Source organism: Oncorhynchus mykiss, chromosome 12, assembly GCF_057628025.1.
Source record: "Oncorhynchus mykiss isolate SJ-2025 chromosome 12, ASM5762802v1, whole genome shotgun sequence".
Taxonomy (NCBI): domain Eukaryota; kingdom Metazoa; phylum Chordata; class Actinopteri; order Salmoniformes; family Salmonidae; genus Oncorhynchus; species Oncorhynchus mykiss.
In genome coordinates this window covers 71,853,629-71,879,057 of record NC_143033.1, presented here as the reverse complement: position 1 = coordinate 71,879,057, position 25,429 = coordinate 71,853,629, and the positions used below count along the sequence as shown (strand labels likewise).

The 25,429-nt window shown below is 43.7% G+C and overlaps 1 protein-coding gene across 3 annotated transcripts in view; it reads left to right on the top strand.

Moving 5' to 3' along the window:
* LOC110538129 (MAGUK p55 subfamily member 3) overlaps window positions 1-25,429 on the top strand; it is a 44,481-nt gene that overhangs the window by 8,141 nt on the left and 10,911 nt on the right. For all 3 annotated transcript variants that reach the window (XM_036938168.2, XM_036938170.2, XM_036938169.2), the window contains exons 2-11: window positions 7,535-7,592; window positions 10,608-10,726; window positions 17,054-17,131; window positions 17,698-17,778; window positions 18,509-18,646; window positions 20,257-20,338; window positions 21,560-21,645; window positions 21,841-21,915; window positions 23,521-23,717; window positions 24,581-24,645. In XM_036938168.2, coding sequence (XP_036794063.1) covers window positions 7,556-7,592; window positions 10,608-10,726; window positions 17,054-17,131; window positions 17,698-17,778; window positions 18,509-18,646; window positions 20,257-20,338; window positions 21,560-21,645; window positions 21,841-21,915; window positions 23,521-23,717; window positions 24,581-24,645 — 958 coding nt within the window. In that variant the 5' untranslated portion in view covers window positions 7,535-7,555. The remainder of the gene's footprint in view (window positions 1-7,534; window positions 7,593-10,607; window positions 10,727-17,053; window positions 17,132-17,697; window positions 17,779-18,508; window positions 18,647-20,256; window positions 20,339-21,559; window positions 21,646-21,840; window positions 21,916-23,520; window positions 23,718-24,580; window positions 24,646-25,429) is intronic.

Sequence of the window (25,429 nt, the reverse complement as noted above, 5' to 3'; positions counted from 1 at the left end):
ATTCAGTCTTCCCAGCCTGGTGCAGGTCTACAATTTTGTTTCTGGTGTCCTTTGACAGCTCTTTGGTCTTGGCCATAGTGGAGTTTGGAGTGTGACTGTTTGAGGTTGTGGACAGGTGTATTTTATACTGATAACAAGTTCAAACAGGTGCCATTAATACAGGTAACGAGTGGAGGACAGAGGAGCCTCTTAAAGAAGAAGTTACAGGGGTGTGAGAGCCAGAAATCTTGCTTGTTTGTAGGTGACCAAATACTTATTTTCCACCATAATTTGCAAATAAATTCATTAAAAATCCTACAATGTGATTTTCAGGATTTTTTTTTCTCATTTTGTCTGTCATAGTTGAAGTGTACCTATGATGAATATGAATAACAGGCCTCTCTACTCTTTTTGAGTGGGAGAACTTGCACAATTGGTGGCTGACTAAATACTTTTTTGCCCCACTGTACATCACATGTATTATGCTGTATATCCGCTTCCACAAGTGGAGGCTCAGTTTCTGCCAACAGAGATGTCAAAGCGGGCCGTTGATGTGTCAGTCCTTTGCAGGAGAGAGAACAGTGCAATGCATTGTTATCCAACCCTGCACTTTGTTTTATTTTGTTTGACACGGACGTTTAGCATCAACACCCTCGCAGGTGAGTGTCAAACATCTCCATCAATCTCTCCATCTACTTTGTCTACTGCCTTCCTCCTTCTTCCCCCTCTTCCCCTCCAGCTCCATCTCTTTAAGTTAGTTGTGTTTCTCTCTCTCTCTCTCTCGCCCCCCCCCCCTCTCTCTCTCAATTCAATTTAAGGGGCTTTATTGGCATGGGAAACATATGTTTACATTGCCAAAGCAAGTGAAACAGATAAAAAACAAAATTGAAATAAACAATCAAATATTAACAGTAAACATTACACTTACAAAAATTCCAAAAGAATAAAGACTCTCTCTCTCTCTCTCTCACCTGGCTGGCTTGCTGGTTGGCTGGTTGGCTGGTTGGCTGGCTGGCTGGTTGAATTGATGCTGAGGATTCTGTGTTTTGCTTGAACAAGTCAAGTCCTTTGTAGTTTCACTGTTTGAAGTGCCTGCCTTCCAAATTGCCTTCGGCTTGGCATCTGTGAGTGTGAGTGCGACTGAGTGGATCTGCCTTTGTTTTCATTGTTTCTGAGTCTGTGTGTGTGTCTGTGTTTTGATGGGTGTAATAGGTGTAATTTGGATGCGTAAGATGCACTTGCATAAGTGGTAATTGTTGTTTAATCAAGCCTTGAAACTGTTAGTTGAATTTCAATAGCATTTCATTAGTATTAAATCAGCTGTGGATGTAGTGGTGGCATCTGTGTTAACACTGGCCTTGCTGGCAACAGTGGTCGAATATAGTCTACAGTACAGTGACACTACGCCTCCCGCAGTCTAGCTATGCGTTTCAAATGGCACTCTATTCCAATAGTGCACTACTTTCACCCAGGGCCCATAGGGCTGTGGTCAAAAGTAGTGGACTATATAAGGAACAGGGTGCCATTTGGGAACCAGTAGTCAGGGAGGGTGTATACTGGGTGGCTGTCTGTGATATGAAGGCAGGATAAAAGATGGCATGCATAAAGAGGAGTGAAGATGGGGATTGAAGGCCTGGTGTAAGATTGCACTCTGTCCATTACACTGCCTTACCGTACCTTATTGTACCGTATGCCTGGGTTACACCAGCTAGGAGAGGGGGAAGAGAGAGGGCTGGGGGAGCTGGGAGAAATATGCTGATGCTGTTTTGGAATCAGTGCTTTTTTTGTATGAGAGACATGGTTCTACCAAGAACCGTTTTGATATGAAGAACCCCTTTTGGAAGACAAGGGTTCTTTGGTCATTCTTTGGAAAGCAAGAAGGGTTCTACATTTCCCAGCATGCTCTATTGCAGGGTGATTTTCAGAATTGTTTGTTTTAATGTCTGTGCATGTACATTGATTGATTGATACATTTTATGCTACACAAAGATGAAGAGCATACATTTCTCTAAACTAATCCAATCTGACTTATTGCACCTATTACTGAGATGTTTTTTCTTTTCTTTTACAGTTTAGGTGATTGAGGTAGTCTCAGTTTTCAATCTTTTCTACCATTCTGAATAGAGATTGCGAGTGATTTAAAACTCCACTTGTTGGATATCCATAGGAATTAAACATCACTTTGCAAGCCAGCATAATGTTACTTGCAGACCTGATGTAGCCTGTAAACCAGGAGTTTCCTAACACCACTGTGTTAGGGCAGGGGTTCCCAAACTTTTTCACTTCACCTTCCAGCATTTGGGAACATCCCACTCCCTCCATCATCTATTTCTATGGGCACAAGCATCATTCGGCAGGTTTAAAGCAAATTCCCTTGCAATTCTATACATTGTTACTTGCAGGCCTGTGAATTTATGTGATATTTGATTAACTCAAACACTGCAACAAAATCTATGTGCTAAAAAACCTAGCTAAAAAACATTAACTGACATGGGCTAGTTGATCTGGGCATTTCAGACAAGTTATAAATAGCTCTCTAAGGTATGTAATGACTGACATGACAAGAAGAAAACTGATGATGAATTACCCAATTTCAAAATTGCGCCTTGTGCATTCTAGTATTACGACTTTCAAGAGTTTGGGAACCACTGTGTTAGGGTATAACTACAGTAGGCCCTCAAAGAAAGGCCTTGTGATATATGTAATGTACAGTATTGTCATAAATCATTTATTATTGGTAGATCCCTTCATTGAAGGATCTAGGTAGAACCATGAAGGGTTCTAGGGAAAACTAGATGGTTCTACTTAGCACCTTTTTCTCTAAGAGGGTACTTTACTCAGAATTGCAGATTGTGGATCTAAGAATTAAGCACAATATAACATCTGTTTTGGGAGAATGTTCCATTTACAGTATGTGTAGTATTTATTATATTTTGAGGGGTCTATTTCATTTTTATAAGCATTTTGCTTCGTCCAGGACATGCCGTAATTCTCCCTGCCAACAGACCAGGGAGCTTTATGGGCATTCATTGTTAGTTTGACAGAGAAGGAATGGCTGTTTAAAGGTGTATATCGTCATGATTCTCCCACAGATGACAGCAGACTTGAGTGTAATGGATGTGGTTGTGTTGTTGGTGTTAGTTGACAGACGAAGCAGAAAGGACAGATTCACTCTCACACACACATGCAAGCACACACACACACACACACACACACACAAATCTTCCTTCGCCATAGAACTGTTAAGGCTCCAAGGATTGATGCGGAATTGTAAAACTGTATGGTTGAAAGAGATGGGGCAAAGGGAGAGGCTAATAAGTCCGGCTGTACACCTGACTGGCTTACTTACTGCAAATTGAGAAATGATGTGACTAAACTCAACAAAAAGAAGAAGAAACTTCATTATGAAGCCAAGATTAATGATATAAAGAATGATGGAAAAAACTTTGGAGTGCTTTAAATGGAATTATGGGCAGTGTCACGCTCGCTAACCTCAAACTCCCTGTCATAAATCAACCAAGGCGCAGCGAGCATGTAGTTCCACATCTTTTAATGAAAGTGAAACCGAAACAACCAAAAAAAAACTAACAGGTAAACAGCAAAGACCGTGACGCAACCGAGGTGCACACAAACACCCACGGAAAAATAATTACCCACAACACACAGGTTAAAAGGCTACCTAAGTATGGTTCTCAATCAGAGACAAAGACAGACAGCTGTCCCTGATTGAGAACCATACCCGGTCAAAAACAAAGAAATACAAAAACATAGAAAAAATAACATAGAATGCCCACCCTAGTCCCACCCTGGCCTAACCAAAATAGAGAATAAAAAGCCTCTCTATGGCCAGGGCGTGACAGGCAGACAGACAAATTCAACTCCATGTTTCATCGAATCAGATGGCTTATTCATCACAAAACCATTTGATGTTGCCAATTATTTTAATGATTATTTCATTGGCAAAGTGGGCACACTTAGGCAGGAAATGCCCATGACAAACAGTGAGCAATTATATTCATGTATAAAAAAACTAATAATGAAAGAAAAGCTGTGCACGTTTGAATTTTGTAAAGTTAGTGTGGGAGAGTTGGAAAAATCATTGTTATTAATCAATAATGACAAACCTCCTGGCATTGACAACTTAGATGGAAAGCTACTGAGGATTGTAGTTGACTCTATAGCCACTCCTATCTGTCATATTTTTCATCTGAGCCTAGAGGAAAGTCTCCGCTACCCAAGAGTGGTAAAGCAGCCTTTACTGGTTCTAACAGCAGACCTATAAGCTTGCTGCCAGCTCTTAGCAAACTGTTGCTAAGCAAACTGTTGCTAAAACATTGTTTGACCAAATACAATGCTATTTCTCTGTAAACAAATTAACAACAGACTTTCAGCATGCTTATAGAGAAGGGCACTCAACATGTACTGTACTGACACAAATTACTGATGATTGGTTGAAGAAATTGATAATAAGAAGATTGTGGGAGCTGTACTGTTAGATTTCAGTGCAGTCTTTGATATTATTGACCATAACCTTAGTTGAAAAAAATTAAGTGCTATGGCTTTTCAACCTCTGCCATATCGTGGATTCAGAGCCATCTATCTAATAGAACTCAAAGGGTTTTCTTTAATGAAGCGTCTCTAATGTCAAACGTAAAGTGTGGTGTATCTCAGGGCAGCTCTCAGGCCCTATACTCTTTTCTATTTTTACCAATGACCTGCCACTGGGATTAAACAAAGCATGTGTGTCCATGTATGCTGATGATTCAGCCATATACGCATCAGCAACCATAGCTAATGAAGTCACCGAAACCCATAACAAAGAGTTGCAGTCTGTTTTGGAATGGGTGGCCAGTGATAAACTGGTCCTGAACATCTCTAAAACTAAGAGCATTGTATTTGGTACAAATCCTTCCTTAAGTACTAGACCTCAGCTGAATCTGGTAATGAATGGTGTGGCTGTTGAACAAGTTGAGGAGACTAAATTACTTGCTGTTACCTTAGATTGTAAACAGTCATGGTCAAAACATATAGATTCAATGGTCGCAAAGATGGGGATAGGTTGAGCCATTCTAAAGAGATGCTCTGCTTTTTTGACACCACACTCCAAAAAGCAAGTTCTGCAGGCTCTGGTTTAGTCTAACATTGATTATTGTCCAGTCGTGTGGTCCAGTGCTGCAAGGAAGTACCTAGTTAAGCTGCAGCTGGCCCAGAACAGAGCGGCACATTTTGCTCTTAATTGTAATCAGAGGGCTGATATACAGCAGGGCAAAAAAAGTATTTAGTCAGCCACCAATTGTGCAAGTTCTCCCACTTAAAAAGATGAGAGGCCTGTAATTTTCATCATAGGTACACTTCAACTATGACAGACAAAATTAGAAAAAAAAATCCTGAAAATCACATTGTAGGATTTTTATTGAATTTATTTGCAAATTATGGTGGAAAATAAGTATTTGGTCACCTACAAACAAGCAAGATTTCTGGCTCTCACAGACCTGTAACTTCTTCTTTAAGAGGCTCCTCTGTCCTCCACCTGTATTAATGGCACCTGTTTGAACTTGTTATCAGTATAAAAGACACCTGTCCACAACCTCAAACAGTCACACTCCAAACTCCACTATGGCCAAGACCAAAGAGCTGTCAAAGGACACCAGAAACAAAATTGTAGACCTGCACCAGGCTGGGAAGACTGAATCTGCAATAGGTAAGCAGCTTGGTTTGATGAAATCAACTGTGGGAGCAATTATTAGGAAATAGAAGACATACAAGACCACTGATAATCTCCCTCGATCTGGGGCTCCACGCGAGATCTCACCCCGTGGGGTCAAAATGATCACAAGAACGGTGAGCAAAAATCCCAGAACCACACTGGGGGACCTAGTGAATGACCTGCAGAGAGCTGGGACCAAAGTAACAAAGCCTACCATCAGCAAGGGCATTGAAGATGAAATGGGGCTGGGTCTTTCAGCATGACAATGATCCCAAACACACTGCCCGGGCAACGAAGGAGTGTCTTCGTAAGAAGCATTTCAAGGTCCTGGAGTGGCCTAGCCAGTCTCCAGATCTCAACCCCATAGAAAATCTTTGGAGAGAGTTGAAAGTTCGTGTTTGCCCAGCAACAGCCCCAAAACATCACTGCTCCAGAGGAGATCTGCATGGAGGAATGGGCCAAAATACCAGCAACAGTGTGTGAAGACTTACAGAAAACGTTTGACCTCTGTCATTGCCAACAAAAGGTATATAACAAAGTATTGAGATAAACTTTTGTTATTGACCAAATACTTATTTTCCACCATAATTTGCAAATAAATTCATTAAAAATCCTACAATGTGATTTTCTGGATTTTTTTTCTTCTCATTTTGTCTGTCATAGTTGAAGTGTACCTATGATGAAAATTACAGCCCTCTCATCTTTTTAAGTGGGAGAACTTGCACAATTGGTGGCTGACTAAATACTTTTTTTGCCCCACTGTAAATACTATGAGTTGAGACTGACTGCATCACTTCTTCTTTTGATAAGAAACATTAATATGTTGAGAATTCCAAATTGTTTCGCATAGTCAACTTACACACATCTCTGACACACACACTTATCCCACCAGACATGCCACCAGGGGTCTTTTCACAGTCCCCAAATCCAGAGCAAATTCAAGAAAACGTACAGTATTATATAGAGCCATTGTTGGAAGGAACTTCCTTCCATCTCCTATTGCTCAAATAAACAGCAAACCTGGTTTCAAAAAACAGATAAAGCAACACCTCACGGCACAACGCCTCTCTCCTCTTTGACCTAGATAGTTGGTGTGTATGCATTGACATGTAGGCTACGTGTGCCTTTAAAAAAAATGTATGTAGTTCTGTCCTTGAGCTGTTCTTGTCTAATGATGTTCTGTATTATGTCATTCTGTATTATGTTTCATGTTTTGTGTGGACCCCAGGAAGTGTAGCTGCTGCTTTTGCAACAGCTAATGGGGATCCTAATAAAATGCCAAAATACCCTGCAGCCCACAGCACAGTGGACACGGTGCTAGCAGTCAATGTGATGAATGGTGCCCGCATAGAGAGTGTATCACGCTACTTTACATCTCTATCTTGTTAACACACACACACACACACACTGAGGTGAGGCGTTGGCTGGTTACTGCAGAAGAAGTCTAATACGCAGGCTAGAACCTGTCTATAGAGGATGTACTGGCACCATTAGTCTACCGCTCTCCAGATCCCAGCACATCTGTTCCAGACACACACAGGCACACACACACATACACACACACACACACACACACACACACACACACACACACACACACACACACACACACACACACACACACACACACACACACACACACACACACACACACACACACACACACTGAGGTACACACATCATTAGAGTATTCAGTACTTTTAGGATCACCTAAAACTGCCTGCAAAGCCCTTAACAGTTTTCACCCAGTGACATCCTCTTCAGGAAAACGCAGTGTGTATGAGATGAAGAAGAACTAAAGGGGAGTATGTTTCCTTTTCATCCATTTTCTCTGCTTCTCTTTGCCAGGCCTCACCTTTTTGCTGACCCATGAAAGAAGCCATGCCGGTCCTCTCAGCAGGCACAGGTAAGATGAAATACACCAGAAAAGGTGCAACCTTTATGCATCAAAATCGAATCCCAGGCTTAGTTGGCCAGGGTAGTGGGTTTGAATCCCAGGCTTAGTTGGCCAGGGTAGTGGGTTTGAATCCCAGGCTTAGTTGACCAGGGTAGTGGGTTTGAATCCCAGGCTTAGTTGGCCAGGGTAGTGGGTTTGAATCTCAGGCTTAGTTGGCCAGGGTAGTGGGTTTGAATCCCAGGCTTAGTTGACCAGGGTAGTGGGTTTGAATCCCAGGCTTAGTTGGCCAGGGTAGTGGGTTTGAATCCCAGGCTTAGTTGGCCAGGGTAGTGGGTTTGAATCCCAGGCTTAGTTGACCAGGGTAGTGGGTTTGAATCCCAGGCTTAGTTGGCCAGGGTAGTGGGTTTGAATCCCAGGCTTAGTTGGCCAGGGTAGTGGGTTTGAATCCCAGGCTTAGTTGGCCAGGGTAGTGGGTTTGAATCCCAGGCTTAGTTGGCCAGGGTAGTGGGTTTGAATCCCAGGCTTAGTTGACCAGGGTAGTGGGTTTGAATCCCAGGCTTAGTTGGCCAGGGTAGTGGGTTTGAATCCCAGGCTTAGTTTATCAGGGTAGTGGGTTTGAATCCCAGGCTTAGTTTACCAGGGTAGTGGGTTTGAATCCCAGGCTTAGTTGGCCAGGGTAGTGGGTTTGAATCCCAGGCTTAGTTGGCCAGGGTAGTGGGTTTGAATCCCAGGCTTAGTTGACCAGGGTAGTGGGTTTGAATCCCAGGCTTAGTTGGCCAGGGTAGTGGGTTTGAATCCCAGGCTTAGTTGGCCAGGGTAGTGGGTTTGAATCCCAGGCTTAGTTGGCCAGGGTAGTGGGTTTGAATCCCAGGCTTAGTTGACCAGGGTAGTGGGTTTGAATCCCAGGCTTAGTTGGCCAGGGTAGTGGGTTTGAATCCCAGGCTTAGTTTACCAGGGTAGTGGGTTTGAATCCCAGGCTTAGTTGGCCAGGGTAGTGGGTTTGAATCCCAGGCTTAGTTGGCCAGGGTAGTGGGTTTGAATCCCAGGCTTAGTTGGCCAGGGTAGTGGGTTTGAATCCCAGGCTTAGTTGGCCAGGGTAGTGGGTTTGAATCCCAGACTTACAGTGCCTTGCGAAAGTATTCGGCCCCCTTGAACTTTGCGACCTTTCGCCACATTTCAGGCTTCAAACATAAAGATATAAAACTGTATTTTTTTGTGAAGAATCAACAACAAGTGGGACACAATCATGAAGTGGAACAACATTTATTGGATATTTCAAACTTTTTTAACAAATCAAAAACTGAAAAATTGGGCGTGCAAAATTATTCAGCCTTAAGTTAATACTTTGTAGCGCCACCTTTTGCTGTGATTACAGCTGTAAGTCGCTTGGGGTATGTCTCTATCAGTTTTGCACATCGAGAGACTGAAATTTTTTCCCATTCCTCCTTGCAAAACAGCTCGAGCTCAGTGAGGTTGGATGGAGAGCATTTGTGAACAGCAGTTGTCAGTTCTTTCCACAGATTCTCGATTGGATTCAGGTCTGGACTTTGACTTGGCCATTCTAACACCTGGATATGTTTATTTTTGAACCATTCCATTGTAGATTTTGCTTTATGTTTTGGATCATTGTCTTGTTGGAAGACAAATCTCTGTCCCAGTCTCAGGTCTTTTGCAGACTCCATCAGGTTTTCTTCCAGAATGGTCCTGTATTTGGCTCCATCCATCTTCCCATCAATTTTAACCATCTTCCCTGTCCCTGCTAAAGAAATGCAGGCCCAAACCATGATGCTGCCACCACCATGTTTGACAGTGGGGATGGTGTGTTGCTTTTACGCCAAACATAACGTTTTGCATTGTTGCCAAAAAGTTCAATGGTTTCATCTGACCAGAGCACCTTCTTCCACATGTTTGGTGTGTCTCCCAGGTGGCTTGTGGCAAACTTTAACCGACACTTTTTATGGATATCTTTAAGAAATGGCTTTCTTCTTGCCACTCTTCCAAAAAGGCCAGATTTGTGCAATATACGACTGATTGTTGTCCTATGGACAGAGTCTCCCACCTCAGCTGTAGATCTCTGCAGTTCATCCAGAGTGATCATGGGCCTCTTGGCTGCATCTCTGATCAGTCTTCTCCTTGTATGAGCTGAAAGTTTAGAGGGACGGCCAGGTCTTGGTAGATTTGCAGTGGTCTGATACTCCTTCCATTTCAATATTATCGCTTGCACAGTGCTCCTTGGGATGTTTAAAGCTTGGGAAATCTTTTTGTATCCAAATCTGGCTTTAAACTTCTTCACAACAGTATCTCGGACCTGCCTGGTGTGTTCCTTGTTCTTCATGATGCTCTCTGCGCTTTTAACGGACCTCTGAGACTATCACAGTGCAGGTGCATTTATACGGAGACTTGATTACACACAGGTGGATTGTATTTATCATCATTAGTCATTTAGGTCAACATTGGATCATTCAGAGATCCTCACTGAACTTCTGGAGAGAGTTTACTGCACTGAAAGTAAAGGGGCTGAATAATTTTGCACGCCCAATTTTTCAGTTTTTGATTTGTTAAAAAAGTTTGAAATATCCAATAAATGTCGTTCCACTTCATGATTGTGTCCCACTTGTTGTTGATTCTTCACAAAAAAATACAGTTTTATATCTTTATGTTTGAAGCCTGAAATGTGGCAAAAGGTCGCAAAGTTCAAGGGGGCCGAATACTTTCGCAAGGCACTGTAGTTGGCCAGGGTAGTGGGTTTGAATCCCAGACTTAGTTGGCCAGGGTAGTGGGTTTGAATCCCAGACTTAGTTGGCCAGGGTAGTGGGTTTGAATCCCAGACATAGTTGACCAGGATAGAGGGTCTGAATCCCAGGACCACCCCTACGTAAAATGTGTGCATGCATGACTGAAAATCTCTTTGGATAAAAGCGTCTGCTAAATGGTATCTGTCATTATATATTACATTACTCCGTCGGATCTGAGGATGTAAACAAAGACGGATCCCAGTTCCTTCACCCTCCCTCCTCTCCACAGGCCTGCACGAGACTCTGGCCCTGTTGACGTCCCAGCTGCGTCCTGATGCCAACCACAAGGAGGACATGGTCTTCCTCAAAGATGTCTTCAGTGAGAAGAGCCTGGGATACCTCATGAAGGTACACATAAGACTGGGTGGCAGAGGCAAAACGTTGGTTTTAGAAGTGTGGGGGACATAACTATACATATAGTACCAGTCAAAAGTTTGAACACACCTACTCATTCAAGAGTTTTTCTTTATTTGAACTGTTTTCTACATTGTAGAATAATAGTGAAGACATCAAAACTATGAAATAACACACATGGGATCATGTAGGAACCAAAAAAGTGTTAAACAAATACAAATATATTGTATATTTGAGATTCTTCAAGGTAGCCACCATTTGCCTTGATGACAGCTTTGTACACTCTTGGCATTCTCTCAACCAGCTTCATGGGTAATGCTTTTCCAACAGTCTTGAAGGAGTTCCCACAAATGCTGAGCACTTGTTGGCTGCTTTTCCTTCACTCTGCGGTCCAACTCATCTCAAACCATCTCAGTTGGGTTGAAGTTGGGTGATTGTGGAGGCCGGGTCATCTGATGCAGCACTCCATCACTCTCCCTATTGGTCAAATACAGCCTATAGGTGTGTTAGGTCATTGTCATGTAGAAGAAGAAAGAAATAGTCCTACTAAGCGCAAACCAGATGTGATGGTGTATCACTGCAGAATGCTGTGGTAGCCATGCTGGTTAAATGTACCTTGAATTCTAAATAAGTCACTGACAGTGTCACCATCAAAGCACCCCCACACCATCACACCTCCTCCTCCATGCTTCACGGCAACCACACATGCAGAGATCGTCCGTTCACCTACTCCACGTCTCACAAAGGCACGGCAGTTGGAACCAAAAATCTCAAATTTGGACTCATCAGACCAATGGACAGATTTCCACCAGTCTAATGTCCATTGCTCGTGTTTCTTGGCTCAAGCAAGTCTCTTCTTCTTATTGATGACTTTTAGTAGTGTTTTTTTTGTTGCAACAATTCGACCATGAAGGCCTGATTCACGCAGTCAACCTCTGAACAGTTGATGTTGAGATGTGTCTGTTACTTGAACTTATTCTCTGCAGCAGAGATAACTCTGGGTCTTCCTTTCCTGTGACGGTCCTCATGAGAGCCAGTTTCATCTTGATGGTTTTTGCGACTGCATTGACTGAACTTCATGTCTTAAAGTAATGATGGACTGTCGTTTCTCTTTGAATATTTGAGCTGTTCTTGCCATAATATGGACTTGGTCTTTACCAAATAGGGCTATCGTCTGTCATAACACAACTGATTGGCTCAAACACATTAAGAAGGAAAGAAATGTTAATTGAAATGCATTCCAGGTGACTACCTCATGAAACTGATTGAGAGAATGCCAAGAGTGTGCAAAGCTGTCATCAAGGCAAAGGGTGGCTACTTTGAAGAATCTCAAATATAAAATATATTTTAATTTGTTTAACTTTTTTGGTCAGTACATGATTCCATATGTGTTATTACATAGTTTTGATGTCTTCCCTATTATTCTACAATGTAGAAAATAGACCAAATAAAGAAAAACCCTTGAATCATCAAATCAAATCAAATGAATCTATACAGCCCTTCTTACATCAGCTGATATCTCAAAGTGCTGTACAGAAACCCAGCCTAAAACCCCAAACAGCAAGCAATGCAGGTGTAGAAGCACGGTGGCTAGGAAAAACTCCCTAGAAAGGCCAAAATCTAGGAAGAAACCTAGAGAGGAACCAGGCAATGAGGGTTGGCCAGTCCTCTTCTGACTGTGCCGGGTGGAGATTATAACAGAACATGGCCAAGATGTTCAAATGTTCATAAATGACCAGCATGGTCAAATAATAATAATCACAGTAGCTGTCGAGGGTGCAGCAAGTCAGCACCTCAGGAGTAAATGTCAGTTGGCTTTTCATAGCCGATCATTAAGAGTATCTCTACTGCTCCTGCTGTCTCTAGAGAGTTAAAAACAGCAGGACTGGGACAGGTAGCACAGGTCAGGGTTCCATAGCCGCAGGAAGAACAGTTGAAACTGGAGCAGCAGCATGGCCAGGTGGACTGGGGACAGCAAGGAGTCATCATGCCAGGTAGTCCTGAGGCATGGTCCTAGGGCTCAGGTCCTCCGAGAGGGAGAAAGAAAGAGAGAAAGAGAGAATTAGAGAGAGCATACTTAAATTCACACAGGACACAGGATAAGACAGGAAGTACTCCAGATATAACAGACTGACCCTAGCCCCCCGACACATAAACTACTGCAGCATAAATACTGGAGGCTGAGACAGGAGGGGTCAGGAGACACTGTGGCCCCATCCGATGATAGCCCCGGACAGGGCGAAAAAGGAAGGATATAACACCACCAACTTTGCCAAAGCACAGCCCCCACACCACTAGAGGGATATCTTCAACCACCAAATTAACCATCCTGAGACAAGGCCGAGTATAGCCCACAAAGATTTCCGCCACGGCACAACCCAAGAGGGGGGCGCCAACCCAGACAGGAAGATCCCGTCAGTGACTCAACCCACTCAAGTGACGCACCCCTCCTAGGGACGGCATGAAAGAGCACCAGTAAGCCAGTGGCTCAGCCCCTGTAATAGGGTTAGAGGCAGAGAATCCCAGTGGAGAGGGGGGAACCGGCCAGGCAGAGACAGCAAGGGCGGTTCGTTGCTCCATAGCCTTTCCGTTCACCTTCACACTCCTGGGCCAGACGACACTCAATCATATAACCCACTGAAGAGATTAATTTTCAGCAAAGACTTAAAGGTTGAGACCGAGTCTGCGTCTCTCACATGGGTAGGCAGACGATTCCATAAAAATGGAGCTCTATGGGAGAAATGTTACGTAGACGGAAAAAAACTGTTCTTGAAACAGGCTTGATATGTTCGTCAAAAGAGAGATTAGGGTCCAGAGTAATGCCGAGGTCCTTCACAGTTTTATTTGAGACGACTGTACAACCATCAAGATTAATTGTCAGATTCAACAGAAGATCTCTTTGTTTCTTGGAACCTAAAACAAGCACCTCTGTTTTGAAAGTTTGCAGCCATCCACTTCCTTATGTCTGAAACACAGGCTTCTAGCGAGGGCAATTTTGGGGCTTCACCATGTTTCATTGAAATGTACAGCTGTGTGTCATCCGCATAGCAGTGAAAGTTAACATTATGTTTTCGAATGACATCCCCAAGATGTAAAATATATAGTGAAAACAATAGTGGTCCTAAAACGGAACCTTGAGGAACACCGAAATGTACAGTTGATTTGTCAGAGGACAAACCATTCACAGAGACAAACTGATATCTTTCCAACAGACAAGATCTAAACCAGGCCAGAACTTGTCCGTATAGACCAATTTGGGTTTCCAATCTTCCAAAGAATGTGGTGATCGATGGTATCAAAAGCAGCACTAAGGCCTAGGAGCACGAGGACAGATGCAGAGCCTCGGTCTGACACCATTAAAAGGTCATTTACCACCTTCACAAGTGCAGTCTTAGTGCTATGATGGGGTCTAAAACCAGACTGAAGCATTTCATATACATTGTTTGTCTTCAGGTAGGCAGTGAGTTGCTGCGCAACAGCTTTTTCAAAAACATTAGAGAGGAATGGAAGATTCAATATAGGATGATAGTTTTTTATATATTTTCTGGGTCAAGGTTTGGCTTTTTCAAGAGGCTTTATTACTGCCACTTTTAGTGAGTATGGTACACATCCGGTGGATAGAGAGCCGTTTATTATGTTCAACATAGGAGGGCCAAGCACAGGAAGCAGCTCTTTCAGTAGTTTAGTTGGAATAGGGTCAAGTATGCAGCTTGAAGGTTTAGAGGACAGGATTATTTTCATCATTGTGTCAAGAGATATAGTACTAAAACACTTGAGTGTCTCTCTTGATCCTAGGTCCTGGCAGAGTTGTGCAGACTCAGGACAACTGAACTTTGGAGGAATACGTAAATTTAAAGAGGAGTCTAATTTGCTTCCTAATGATCATGATCTTTCCTCAAAGAAGTTCATGAATTTTTTACTGCTGAAGTGAAAGCCATCCTCACTTGTGGAATGCTGCTTTTTAGTTATCTTTGCGACAGTATCAAAAATACATTTCGGATTGTTCTTATTTTCCTCAATTAAGTTGGAAAAATAGGATGATCGAGCAGCAGTGAGGGCTCTTTGATACTGCATGGTACTGTCTTTCCAAGCTAGTCGGAAGATTTCCAGTTTGGTGTGGCACCATTTCCATTCAAATTTCTGGAAGCTTGCTTCAGAGCTCGGGTATTTTCTGTATACCAGGGAGCTAGTTTCTTATGACAGATGTTTTTAGTTTTTAGAGGTGTAACTGCATCTAGGGTATTGCGCAAGGTTAAATTGAGTTCCTCAGTTAGGCGGTTAACTGATTTTTGTCCTCTGGTGTCCTTGGGTAGGCAGACGGAGTCTGGAAGGGCATCAAGGAATATTTGTGTTGTGTGAGAATTTATAGCACGACATTTGATGCTCCTTGGTTGGGGTCTGAGCAGATTATTTGTTGCGATTGCAAATGTAATAAAATGGTGGTCTGATAGTCCAGGATTATGAGGAAAAACATTAAGATCCACAACATTTATTCCATGGGACAAAACTAGGTCCAGATTATGACTGTGACAGTGAGTAGATCCATAGACATGTTGGACAAAACCCACTGAGTCGATGATGGCTCCGAAAGCATTTTGGAGTGGGTCTGTGGACTTTTCCATGTGAATATTAAAATCACCAAAAGTTTGAATATTATCTGCTATGACTACAAGGTCCGATAGGAATTCAGGGAACTCAGTGAGGAACGCTGTATATGGCCCAGGAGGCCTGTAAACAATAGCTATAAAAAGTGATTGAGTAGGCTGCATAGATTTCATGACTAGAAGCTCAAAAGCTTTTTTTGTAAATTGAAATTTGCTATCGTAAATGTTAGCAACACCTCCGCCTTTGTGGGATGCACGGGGGATATGGTCACTAGTGTAACCAGGAGGAGAGGCCTCATTTAACACAGTCAATTCATCAGGCTTAAGCCATGCCCTCGCTTCATACCTGTCGCCAAACCCATTGGCTACAGGTTATCTACAAGTCTCTGCTAGGTAAAGCCCCGCCCTATCTCAGCTCGCTGGTCACCATAGAAGCACCCACTCATAGCACATGCTCCAGCAGGTATATCTCACTGGTCACCCCCAAAGCCAATTCCTCCTTTGGTCGCCTTTCCTTCCAGTTCTCTGCTGCCACTGACTGGAACGAACTGCAAAAATCCCTGAAGATGGAGATTCCCATCTCCCTCACTAGCTTTAAGAACCAGCTGTCAGAGCAGCTCACAGATGACTGGACCTGTTCATAGCCCACCTGTATCTCGCCCATCCATCTATCTTTTTCCCATACTGTATTTATTTATTTTGCTCCTTTTGCACCACAGCATCTCTACTTGCACATCCATCTTTTGCACATCTACCATTCCAGTGTTTAATTGCCATATTGTAATTACTTCGCCACCATGGCCTATTTATTGCCTTAACTCCCTTATTTGACCTTATTTGCACTCACTGTATATAGACTTTGTTTTATTTTTTTTCTACTGTATTATTGACTGTATGTTTTGTTCATTCCATGTGTAACTCCGTGTTGTTGTATGTGTCGATCTGCTATGCTTTAGCTTGGCCAGGTCGCAGTTGCAAATGAGAACTTGTTCTCAACTAGCCTACCTGGTTAAATAAAGGTGAAATAAAAATAAATAAAAATGTTTCAGTCAGGCCAATCACATCAAGATTATGATCAGTGTTTAGTTCATTGACTATAACTGCCTTTAAAGTGAGGGATCTAACATTAAGTTGCCCTATTTTGAGATGTGAGGTATCACGATCTCTTTCAATAATGGCAGGAGTGGAGGAGGTCTTTATCCTAGTGAGATTGCTAAGGCGAACACCGCCATGTTTAGTTTTGCCCAACCTAGGTCGAGGCACAGACACGGTGTCAATGGGGATAGCTGAGCTGACTACACTGACAGTGCTAGTGGCAGACTCCACTAAGCTGGCAGGCTGGCTAACATCCTGAATGAGTAGGTGTGTCCAAACTTTTGACTGGTACAGTATATATATATATATACAGTATTTATTTTATCCAGTTGGATAAACACTCGAAACAGCCTAACCGACCGCTCGGAGGCATCCGCATGGTCCTAAAGCACATCGAGGCCTCTTTTTGTGTCACATTCCAATTATAAAACTAGAGGGGCAAAAAGGCAAATTCTGAATTTTTGGGAGGCATGTCCCCCCCATCCCCAGTGAAAGTTGGGCCCCTGCTGGGTGGCAATGTTGCCAATGTTAATGGAATTTATGGTACACTTATGTTGTTAAATTTGTGTATGTGTGCGTTTGATCTCCCTGACCTTTCCGGTGATTGAACTACATGTTGCAGATCCATGAGAAGCTGAGACAGTACGAGCGCCAGAGTCCTACACCTGTCCTTCACAGCGCCGCCTCTTTGGCTGAGGATGTAAGTTCAACAAAGCACGCACGCACGCACGCACACACACACACAAACAAGGAACACACACACCACACACACTGCCGAAGTGTGAAGCACCCGTCCAATAGAGTCGGTTCCAGTGTGTTTGCTGAGACAGAGGAGCGGTAGAGGCAGGTAGTAAGGTATGTGGATTTATACAGTTACAGTACAGTAATGTGTTGTGGTCTGAAAGTGCTGATTCATCTCAACGCTAATGAAACTCTCTCCACATCCTGCCTCTCCTCTCTCTCCTCACGCCAGTTAAGTGGAAAAGTGCTGAGCCATAACTCCTGGCTGCTTATTCTCCTGTGTGTGTATTTGTGTGTGCAAGCACACACTGTATAATGCTGCTTTAGGCAACAGCCGTACAACTCTACAGTATATATCTATATTTGTTGATTCTATTCTAGACTACTACTGCTAATAGTCTGCTACACTTTCAGTATATATCTGCTACATTTTTCAGTTATATCCCAAGCCCACACTGTTGGACACACAGATTTATTCCAGGTCAGAGGTCATGGTCTGACTGACAGCTCTGTTGTGATTGGCAGGTGGCAGAGGAGCTGCAGAGTGGACCAATGAGTGTTGAGGAGAAGGAACTCCTACAGCTGTTGACATCCCCCCATCTCAAGGTAAACAAAAACCCCATACACACATAGAGACCTGGTTATGGAAGGTGGTGTGGCTATTCATGCATCCATATGTATTGAATAGCTCGATCTATGTCAATCTCTATGTATACTGAGCATTCAAAGGTATTCCTAATATTTGGTATACTCAGAATCAATGGTGGAAGAAGTACCCAATTGTCATACTTGAGTAAAAGTAAAGATACCTTAATAGGAAATGACTCAAGTAAAAGTGAAAGTCACCCAGTAAAATACTACTTGAGTAAAAGTCTAGAAGTATTTGGTTTTAAATATACTTAAGTATCAAAAGTAAATCATTTCAAATTCCTTATATTAAGCAAAGCAGGAGGCCAAATTCTATAGTTTTTTAAAAGTTACAGATAGCCAGGGACACACTCCAACTCAGACATAACTTATAAACGAAGCATGTATTTAGTGAGTCCCCTAGATCAGAGGCAGTAGGGATGACCAGGGAGGTTCTCTTGATAAGTGTGTGAAAGTTTACCTGTCCTGCTAAGCATTAAAACTGTAACGAGTACTTTTGGATGTCAGGGAAAATGTATGGAGTAAAAAGTACATCATTTTCTCTATGAATGTATTAAAATACAGATACCCCCAAAAACGACTTAAGTAGTACTTTAAAGTATTTTTACTTAAGTACTTTACACCACTGCCCAGAATGCAGTTCTGCAATTCTAACATTAATCCTTCTCTCTCTGCTATCTCCCATCAGGCAGTTTTGTCCGTTCATGACACGGTTGCTCAGAAGAACTTTGACCCCGTGTTGCCACCGCTGCCTGACGACTTCGAGGACGAGCTGGAGGAGGAGTCAGTGAAGATCGTCAGACTGGTCAAGAACAAAGAACCACTGGTGAGCCATTGTAACAGAGAGGATGACAGGGGATGGGGGAAAGAGATAAAATGGTATGGAGGATGAGAGGATGAGGGGATGGGGAGAACAAGTATTTGATACACTGCCGATTTTGCAAGGTTTTCCTACTTACAAGGTTTTCCTACTTACAACCTCTGTAGAGGTCTGTAATTTTTACTGTGAGAGACGGAATCTAAAACAAAAATCCAGAAAATCACATTGTATAGTTTTTAAGTAATTAATTTGCATTTTATTGCATGACATAAGTATTTGATCACCTACCAACCAGTAAGAATTCCGGCTCTCACAGACCTGTTAATTTTTTCTTTAAGAAGCCCTCCTGTTCTCCACTCATTACCTGTATACTCCAACCTCACCACAATGGCCAAGACTCAGAGAGCTGTGTAAGGACATCAGGGATAAAATTGTAGACCTGCACAAGGCTGGGATGGGCTACAGGACAATAGGAAAGCAGCTGGGTGAGAAGGCAACAATTGTTGGCGCAATTATTAGAAAATGGAAGAAGTTCAAGATGACGGTCAATCACCCTCGGTCTGGGGCTCCATGCAAGATCTCACCTCGTGGGGCATCAATGATCATGAGGAAGGTGAGGGATCATCCCAGAACTACACGGCAGGACCTGGTCAATGACCTGAAGAGAGCTGGGACCACAGTCTCAAAGAAAACCATAACCAGTAACACACTATGCCGTCATGAATTAAAATCCTGCAGCGCACGCAAGGTCCCCCTGCTCAAGCCAGCGCATGTCCAGGCCCGTCTGAAGTTTGCCAATGACCATCTGGATGATCCAGAGGAGGAATGGGAGAAGGTCATGTGGTCTGATGAGACAAAAATATAGCTTTTTGGTCTAAACTCCACTCGCCGTGTTTGGAGGAAGAAGAAGGATGAGTACAACCCCAAGAACACCATCCCAACCGTGAAGCATGGAGGTGGAAACATCATTCTATGGGGATGCTTTTCTGCAAAGGGGACAGGACGACTGCACCGTATTGAGGGGAGGATGGATGGGGCCGTGTATCGCAAGATCTTGGCCAAAAACCTAAACCCAATAGAAAATCTTTGGAGGGAACTGAAAGTCCGTATTGCCCAGCGACAGCCCCGAAACCTGAAGGATCTGGAGAAGGTCTGTATGGAGGAGTGGGCCAAAATCCCTGCTGCAGTGTGTGCAAACCTGGTCAAGAACTACTGGAAACGTATGATCTATGTGATTGCAAAAAAAGGTACCAAATATTAAGTTCTGCTTTTCTGATGCATCAAATACTTATGTCATGCAATAAAATGCAAATGAATTACTTAAAAATCATACACTGTGATTTTCTGGATTTTTGTTTTAGATTCCGTCTCTCACAGTAAAAATTACAGACCTCTACAGAGGTTGTAAGTAGGAAAACCTTGTAAGTAGGAAAACCTTGCAAAATAGGCAGTGTATCAAATACTTGTTCTCCCCACTGTATATATGGAAGTGGGAAGTGGGACTGGTGCTGTGTTGATTGATTGATCATAAATAAACAAATAAAATAAGAGAAAAGAGATGGGAAGAATGAGGATACAATCCTGGGAGGAGGAAACGATCATCTCTCTGTTCCCAGGGAGCCACCATCAGACGGGATGAGACCACAGGGTCTGTGATCGTGGCCCGCATCATGAGGGGCGGGGCTGCAGACCGGAGTGGTGAGTGATTCAGTCCCATCCTGTCCCTCTCTGTGTCTGGTCTTAACCCATACTGTCTGATACGTCTTGATTCATCATCCCCTTCCTCTGGAACTTGCGCAGGCAAGACAGGGAGTTTTTGTTGGTCTGTCAAATGAGATCTATGGACCGCTCAGATAATATTACCAGACATAATATGTCTGAAGGCAAGGCTAACCGAGACGATGTAACTTAGACAAATAATCAGAAGTCTGAACACATATGACCTTCTATGCAGCGGTGTACTGTAGCCTAAAGCATGTCAGTGGATATACATTTTATTGGTAACATCCTGTATAGAAGCTACAGCTGGGAGGATCCTCCACTAATGATTCTGAGATGTTGCAGAGATTAAAGCAGCAGCATGGCGAGAGAGAGAGAGACGGTGGTAGACAGACAGATGAGGATCTCTGTGGTTAACAGGCTGTTTGAAGCCGTGTTCTGTCTTTCCCCTGAGAGCCAATCACATATCACACATTACACACTCTCTCCAACGAGCTGACCGCTGCTGTTACCATGGAAATACCATCTGCACATTGGGAGGGAGACGTGCGTTTCTTTATTATGTTCGGTGTGTGTTTAGTGTGTGTGTGTGTGTGTCAATAGAAAAAGGGGCATTACCATCTGTTTGTTTCTCTGTACAGTACATTATGTGCTTGTCTGTTTCTTCATATCATCCCTCTCTCCCTCTCTCCCTCTCTGCCCTCCCTTCCTCGCTCCCTTTCTCCCTCTCTCCCTCTGTGCTCTCCCTCCCTCTCTCCCCTTCTCCCTCTCTGCCCTCCCTCCCTCTCTCCCTTCCTGTCCTCTCTTCCTCTCTCCCTCTCTGAGCAGTGATGAGATTAATTGATCCTATCGCTCATCCCTCTTTGTCAGGTTTCAATGATGTGACTGCAGTAGATCATGACTGAGGAGAGTGATACCACCACTCCCAAGCCCTATTGTCCATATCTCATCCCAGTTAATAGCGGTATGATAGATATAGTACACCTGCTACTGATACAGTGCTGTGCAAGATCTCCTCGATACACGATATGGTGTGCAACCCAAACGGCACCCTAATCCCTATACAGTCCACTACTTTTGACCAGATTCTATAGGCCCTGGTCCAAAGGAGTGCACTATATAGGGAATAGGAACCCAGGCATAGATCTCTACTTCAGCTCGCCTGTTGTCTCCCCTCACCACCTCCTCCCCTCCATCCAGGACTGGTCCATGTAGGAGACGAGCTACGGGAAGTCAACGGCATCTCCATCATTCACAAAAGACCTGATGAGATCAGTCAGCTTCTGGTGAGACTAGAGTAGAATACTTTATGTCTTCCTAATTTTTTAGACCACTAGCACCAACAGCACTGTTTCCCTTTGATTTATGTTGGCAATACATGCCGTATCAACTCTGCTGCGAAGATACAGTGGTTGAAATTGTGTTCAAAGTGTATTTCTGTGAAGCTAACATCCTGCTCCTCTCTGTGTGTTGCCATTCAGTCCCAGTCTCAGGGCTCCATCACCCTGAAGATAATCCCAGCCATTAAAGAGGAGGACCATCTGAAGGAGAGCAAGGTGAGGAACATAACACAACGGTCTGGGCACGCTCAGTACAGACAAACACAGACACAGCTGCTCTGGAATGGAGGAAGGGTCAGAATACTGAACAGCCATGGTTCTGGCTCACACATACAGCAGTAAAGTCAATGGCAGACGAATTACAACAGTTTGTGCCAACATGCACTGAGATGTGTAGGTGTAATTTGAGACGTGTTTCAGATACACTACATGACCAAAGGTATGTGGACACCTGCTCGTCAAACATCTCATTTCAAAATCATGGGCATTAATATGGAGTTGGTCCCCCCTTTGCTGCTCTAACAGCCTCCACACTTCTGGGAAGGATTTCCACTAGATGTTGGAACATTGCTGCGGGGACAAGAGCATTAGTGAGGTCGGGCACTGATTTTGGGCGATTGGGCCTGGCTTGCAGTCAGAGTTTGAATTCATCCTAAAGGTGTTTGATGAGGTTGAGGTTAGGTGTCTGTGCAGGCCAGTCAAGTTCTTCCACACCAATCTCGACAAATCACTTCTGTATGGACCTTGTCATGCTTAAACAGGAAAGGGCCTTCCCCAAACTGTTGCCACAAAGTTGGAAGTACAGAATCGTCTAGAATGTCATTGTATGCTGTAGCGTTAAGATTTCCCTACACTGGAACTACGGGGCCTAGTCCGAACCAAGAAAAACAGTCCCTCACCATTATTCCTCCTCCACCAAACTTTACAGTTGGCACTATGCATTGGGATAGGTAGTGTTCACCTGGCATCCACCAAACCCAGATTTGTCCATAGGACTGCCAGATGGTGAAGTGTGATTCATCACTCCATAGAACTACACTGCTCCAGAGTCCAATGGCGGTGAGCTTTACACCACTCCAGCCGACGCTTGGCATTGCGCATGGAAATCTTAAGCTTGTGTGTGGCTGCTCGGCCATGGAAACCCATTTCATGAAGCTCCAGACGAATAGTTTTGTGCTGACGTTGCTTCCAGAGGCAGTTTGGAACTCAGTAGTAAGTGTTGTAACTGAGGACAGACCATTTTTACACGCTACGTGTTTCAGCACTCAGCGGTCCCGTTCTGTGAGCTTGTGTGGCTCAGCACTTCGTGGCTGAGCCGCTGTTGCTCCAAGACGTTTCCACTTCACAACAACAGCACTTACAGTTGGCCGGGGCAGCTCTAGCACGGCAGACATTTGACAAACTGACTTGTTGGAAAGGTGGCATCCTATGACGGTGCCACATTGAAAGTCACAGAGCTCTTCAGTAAGGCCGTTCTACTGCCAATGTTTGTCTATAGAGATTGCATGGCTGTGTGCTTGATTTTATACACCTATCAGTACGGGGTGTGGCTGAAATAGTGAAATCCACTCATTTGAAGGGGTGTCCACATACGTTTCTATACATAGTGTATGTTGTGTGCACATGTTGTTCATGCACACACACAGACACATGCACAGATAGACTGTGATTCTGAAATCTATTTGCAAAAGCATCACTTTCCCTCTCTCTAGTTTGAGGTGATCTGTCAATTATTTTCTATACATACCATATGTATTTCTGAGATGGTTTAACTGTGTGTGTGTGTGTGTGTGTGTGTGTGTGTGTGGGGGGGTCTCTCAGGTCTACATGAGGGCCCTGTTTGACTACATCCCTGCTGATGACAAGGCCACGCCCTGTCAGGAGGCGGGACTTCCCTTCAAGCGAGGTGACATCCTGCAGGTGGTAACCCAGGACGACCCCACCTGGTGGCAGGCCAAACGGGTGGGCGACAGCAACCTCCGTGCTGGACTCATTCCCTCCAAACTCTTCCAGGAGAGGTGAGCCTATAGACAGAGAGGTCCATGGACAGGTGCTAGCTCAGAGAAGAGTCTTAATACAATATGAAAATGATCCGATCAAGCCTAGTGGTTTTACTGTACTGTGTCACATTATGCCTATTATGCTTATACTGTAGGACTCTTATATTAGGTGCAGTATGTGGACTGAATTGCTTTCACAACAGTGCAGATATCGCCATAGAGCTGTCTCTATCTGTTCCATATTCATGTGCTCCACTTTCAGGGGTCAAATGTGTTATTAAATCAAGTATCAGAGCTGCTTGGATCTTAACACATGGATCTAAATACAGGCTTGAATGGGAACACTCCATTATGTCAGTGTCACAATCCCTCAATAGGATGAATATGTAAAAGTGTGGGGGTGCTCTGCATTGGGGGTATAAACACACCCAAGCCCCAACCCACTGCCCACTCTGTATTCATCTTAGCTAAGCAGGGGGGAGTGATACCAGCGGCTGCAGCCTGATTGCGGACACACACACACACACACACTCTCAAACACACACACACACACACACTCAAACACACACACCATGTTGGATTAATCATGGTGGCTGAAACACAGAGGGGGAACCTCAGCCAAGCCATGGGTTTAATTAATCTCTCATACTAGCTTAACTCCTTTCACTGATAACACATACGAGGCAGAGGTCGGTATGTGTTATATCTCTCTGTCATGTACTAATCTTCTCTTTCAATCTCTTTGTCTCCCTCCTCCAATGCCTCTCTTCCTCCTATCTCTGTTTATCTGTCTGACACTGTCATGGTCCCTCTCTTTCTCCCCCCTTCTCTCTCTCTCTTATTTCTTCTCCCTTTCTTTCCTCCTCTGTACATTCTCTTAGACGGCTGGCTTACCGGATAAAAATGGGCACACTTCCGAACCCTAAATCCCCTAAAAATCAGACCTGTAAGTTTCCACAAAAAAGGTGCTATCTAGAACCTAAAAGGGTTATTCGGCTGTCCCCATAGGAGAACCCTTTGAAGAACCCTTTATGGTTGCATGAAAAACCATTTCTACAGTGGGTTCTACATGGAACCCAAAAGGGTTCTACCTGGAACCAAAAAGAGTTATCCTATGGGGACAGCCGAAGAACTCTTTTGGAACCCTTTTTTCGAAGAGTGTGCAGATATACATGTTCACTGTTGCAACCAATATCAAACTGAAGCTGAAGGATATCTTTTGAAGTAGAACTTATTTGTCAGTGATGGTTCATGTTATTTTTCATAAGATGTAGATTTAACCACCAGATGTGTTTATGTTGACATTTATTTACCTTTTTTGCCGGTAATTGGCGTCCTCAGGAGTATTAGTATTGACTGCGTATTCTCTGCTGTCATGAGAGAGAGGGAGAGGGAGGCAGGGAGGGAGGCAGGGAGGGAGGCAGAGAGAGAGAGAGAGAGAGAGAGAGAGAGAGGGAGAAAAGTGAAAGACGGCTTTGGGAGGGGGGAGAAGAGAGGGAGGGATCACAAAGATATGAATTAATCTTTCATGTCTGGTCCATCTGGCCGGTCAGCACAAACTGTATCTCTATAGTGAGAGACAGACAACAGACTAGAACCAATTAACAGGATGAGTGTGTAACAATGTCCGTTTTGTCCACTCTGGCTCTCTCCTGCTCTGTGTTGTGAGGTAATAGTATTGGGTATGTCTGAATAGAAGTGGCCAGGTGAGTGTTTAATGCGAGCGGTGG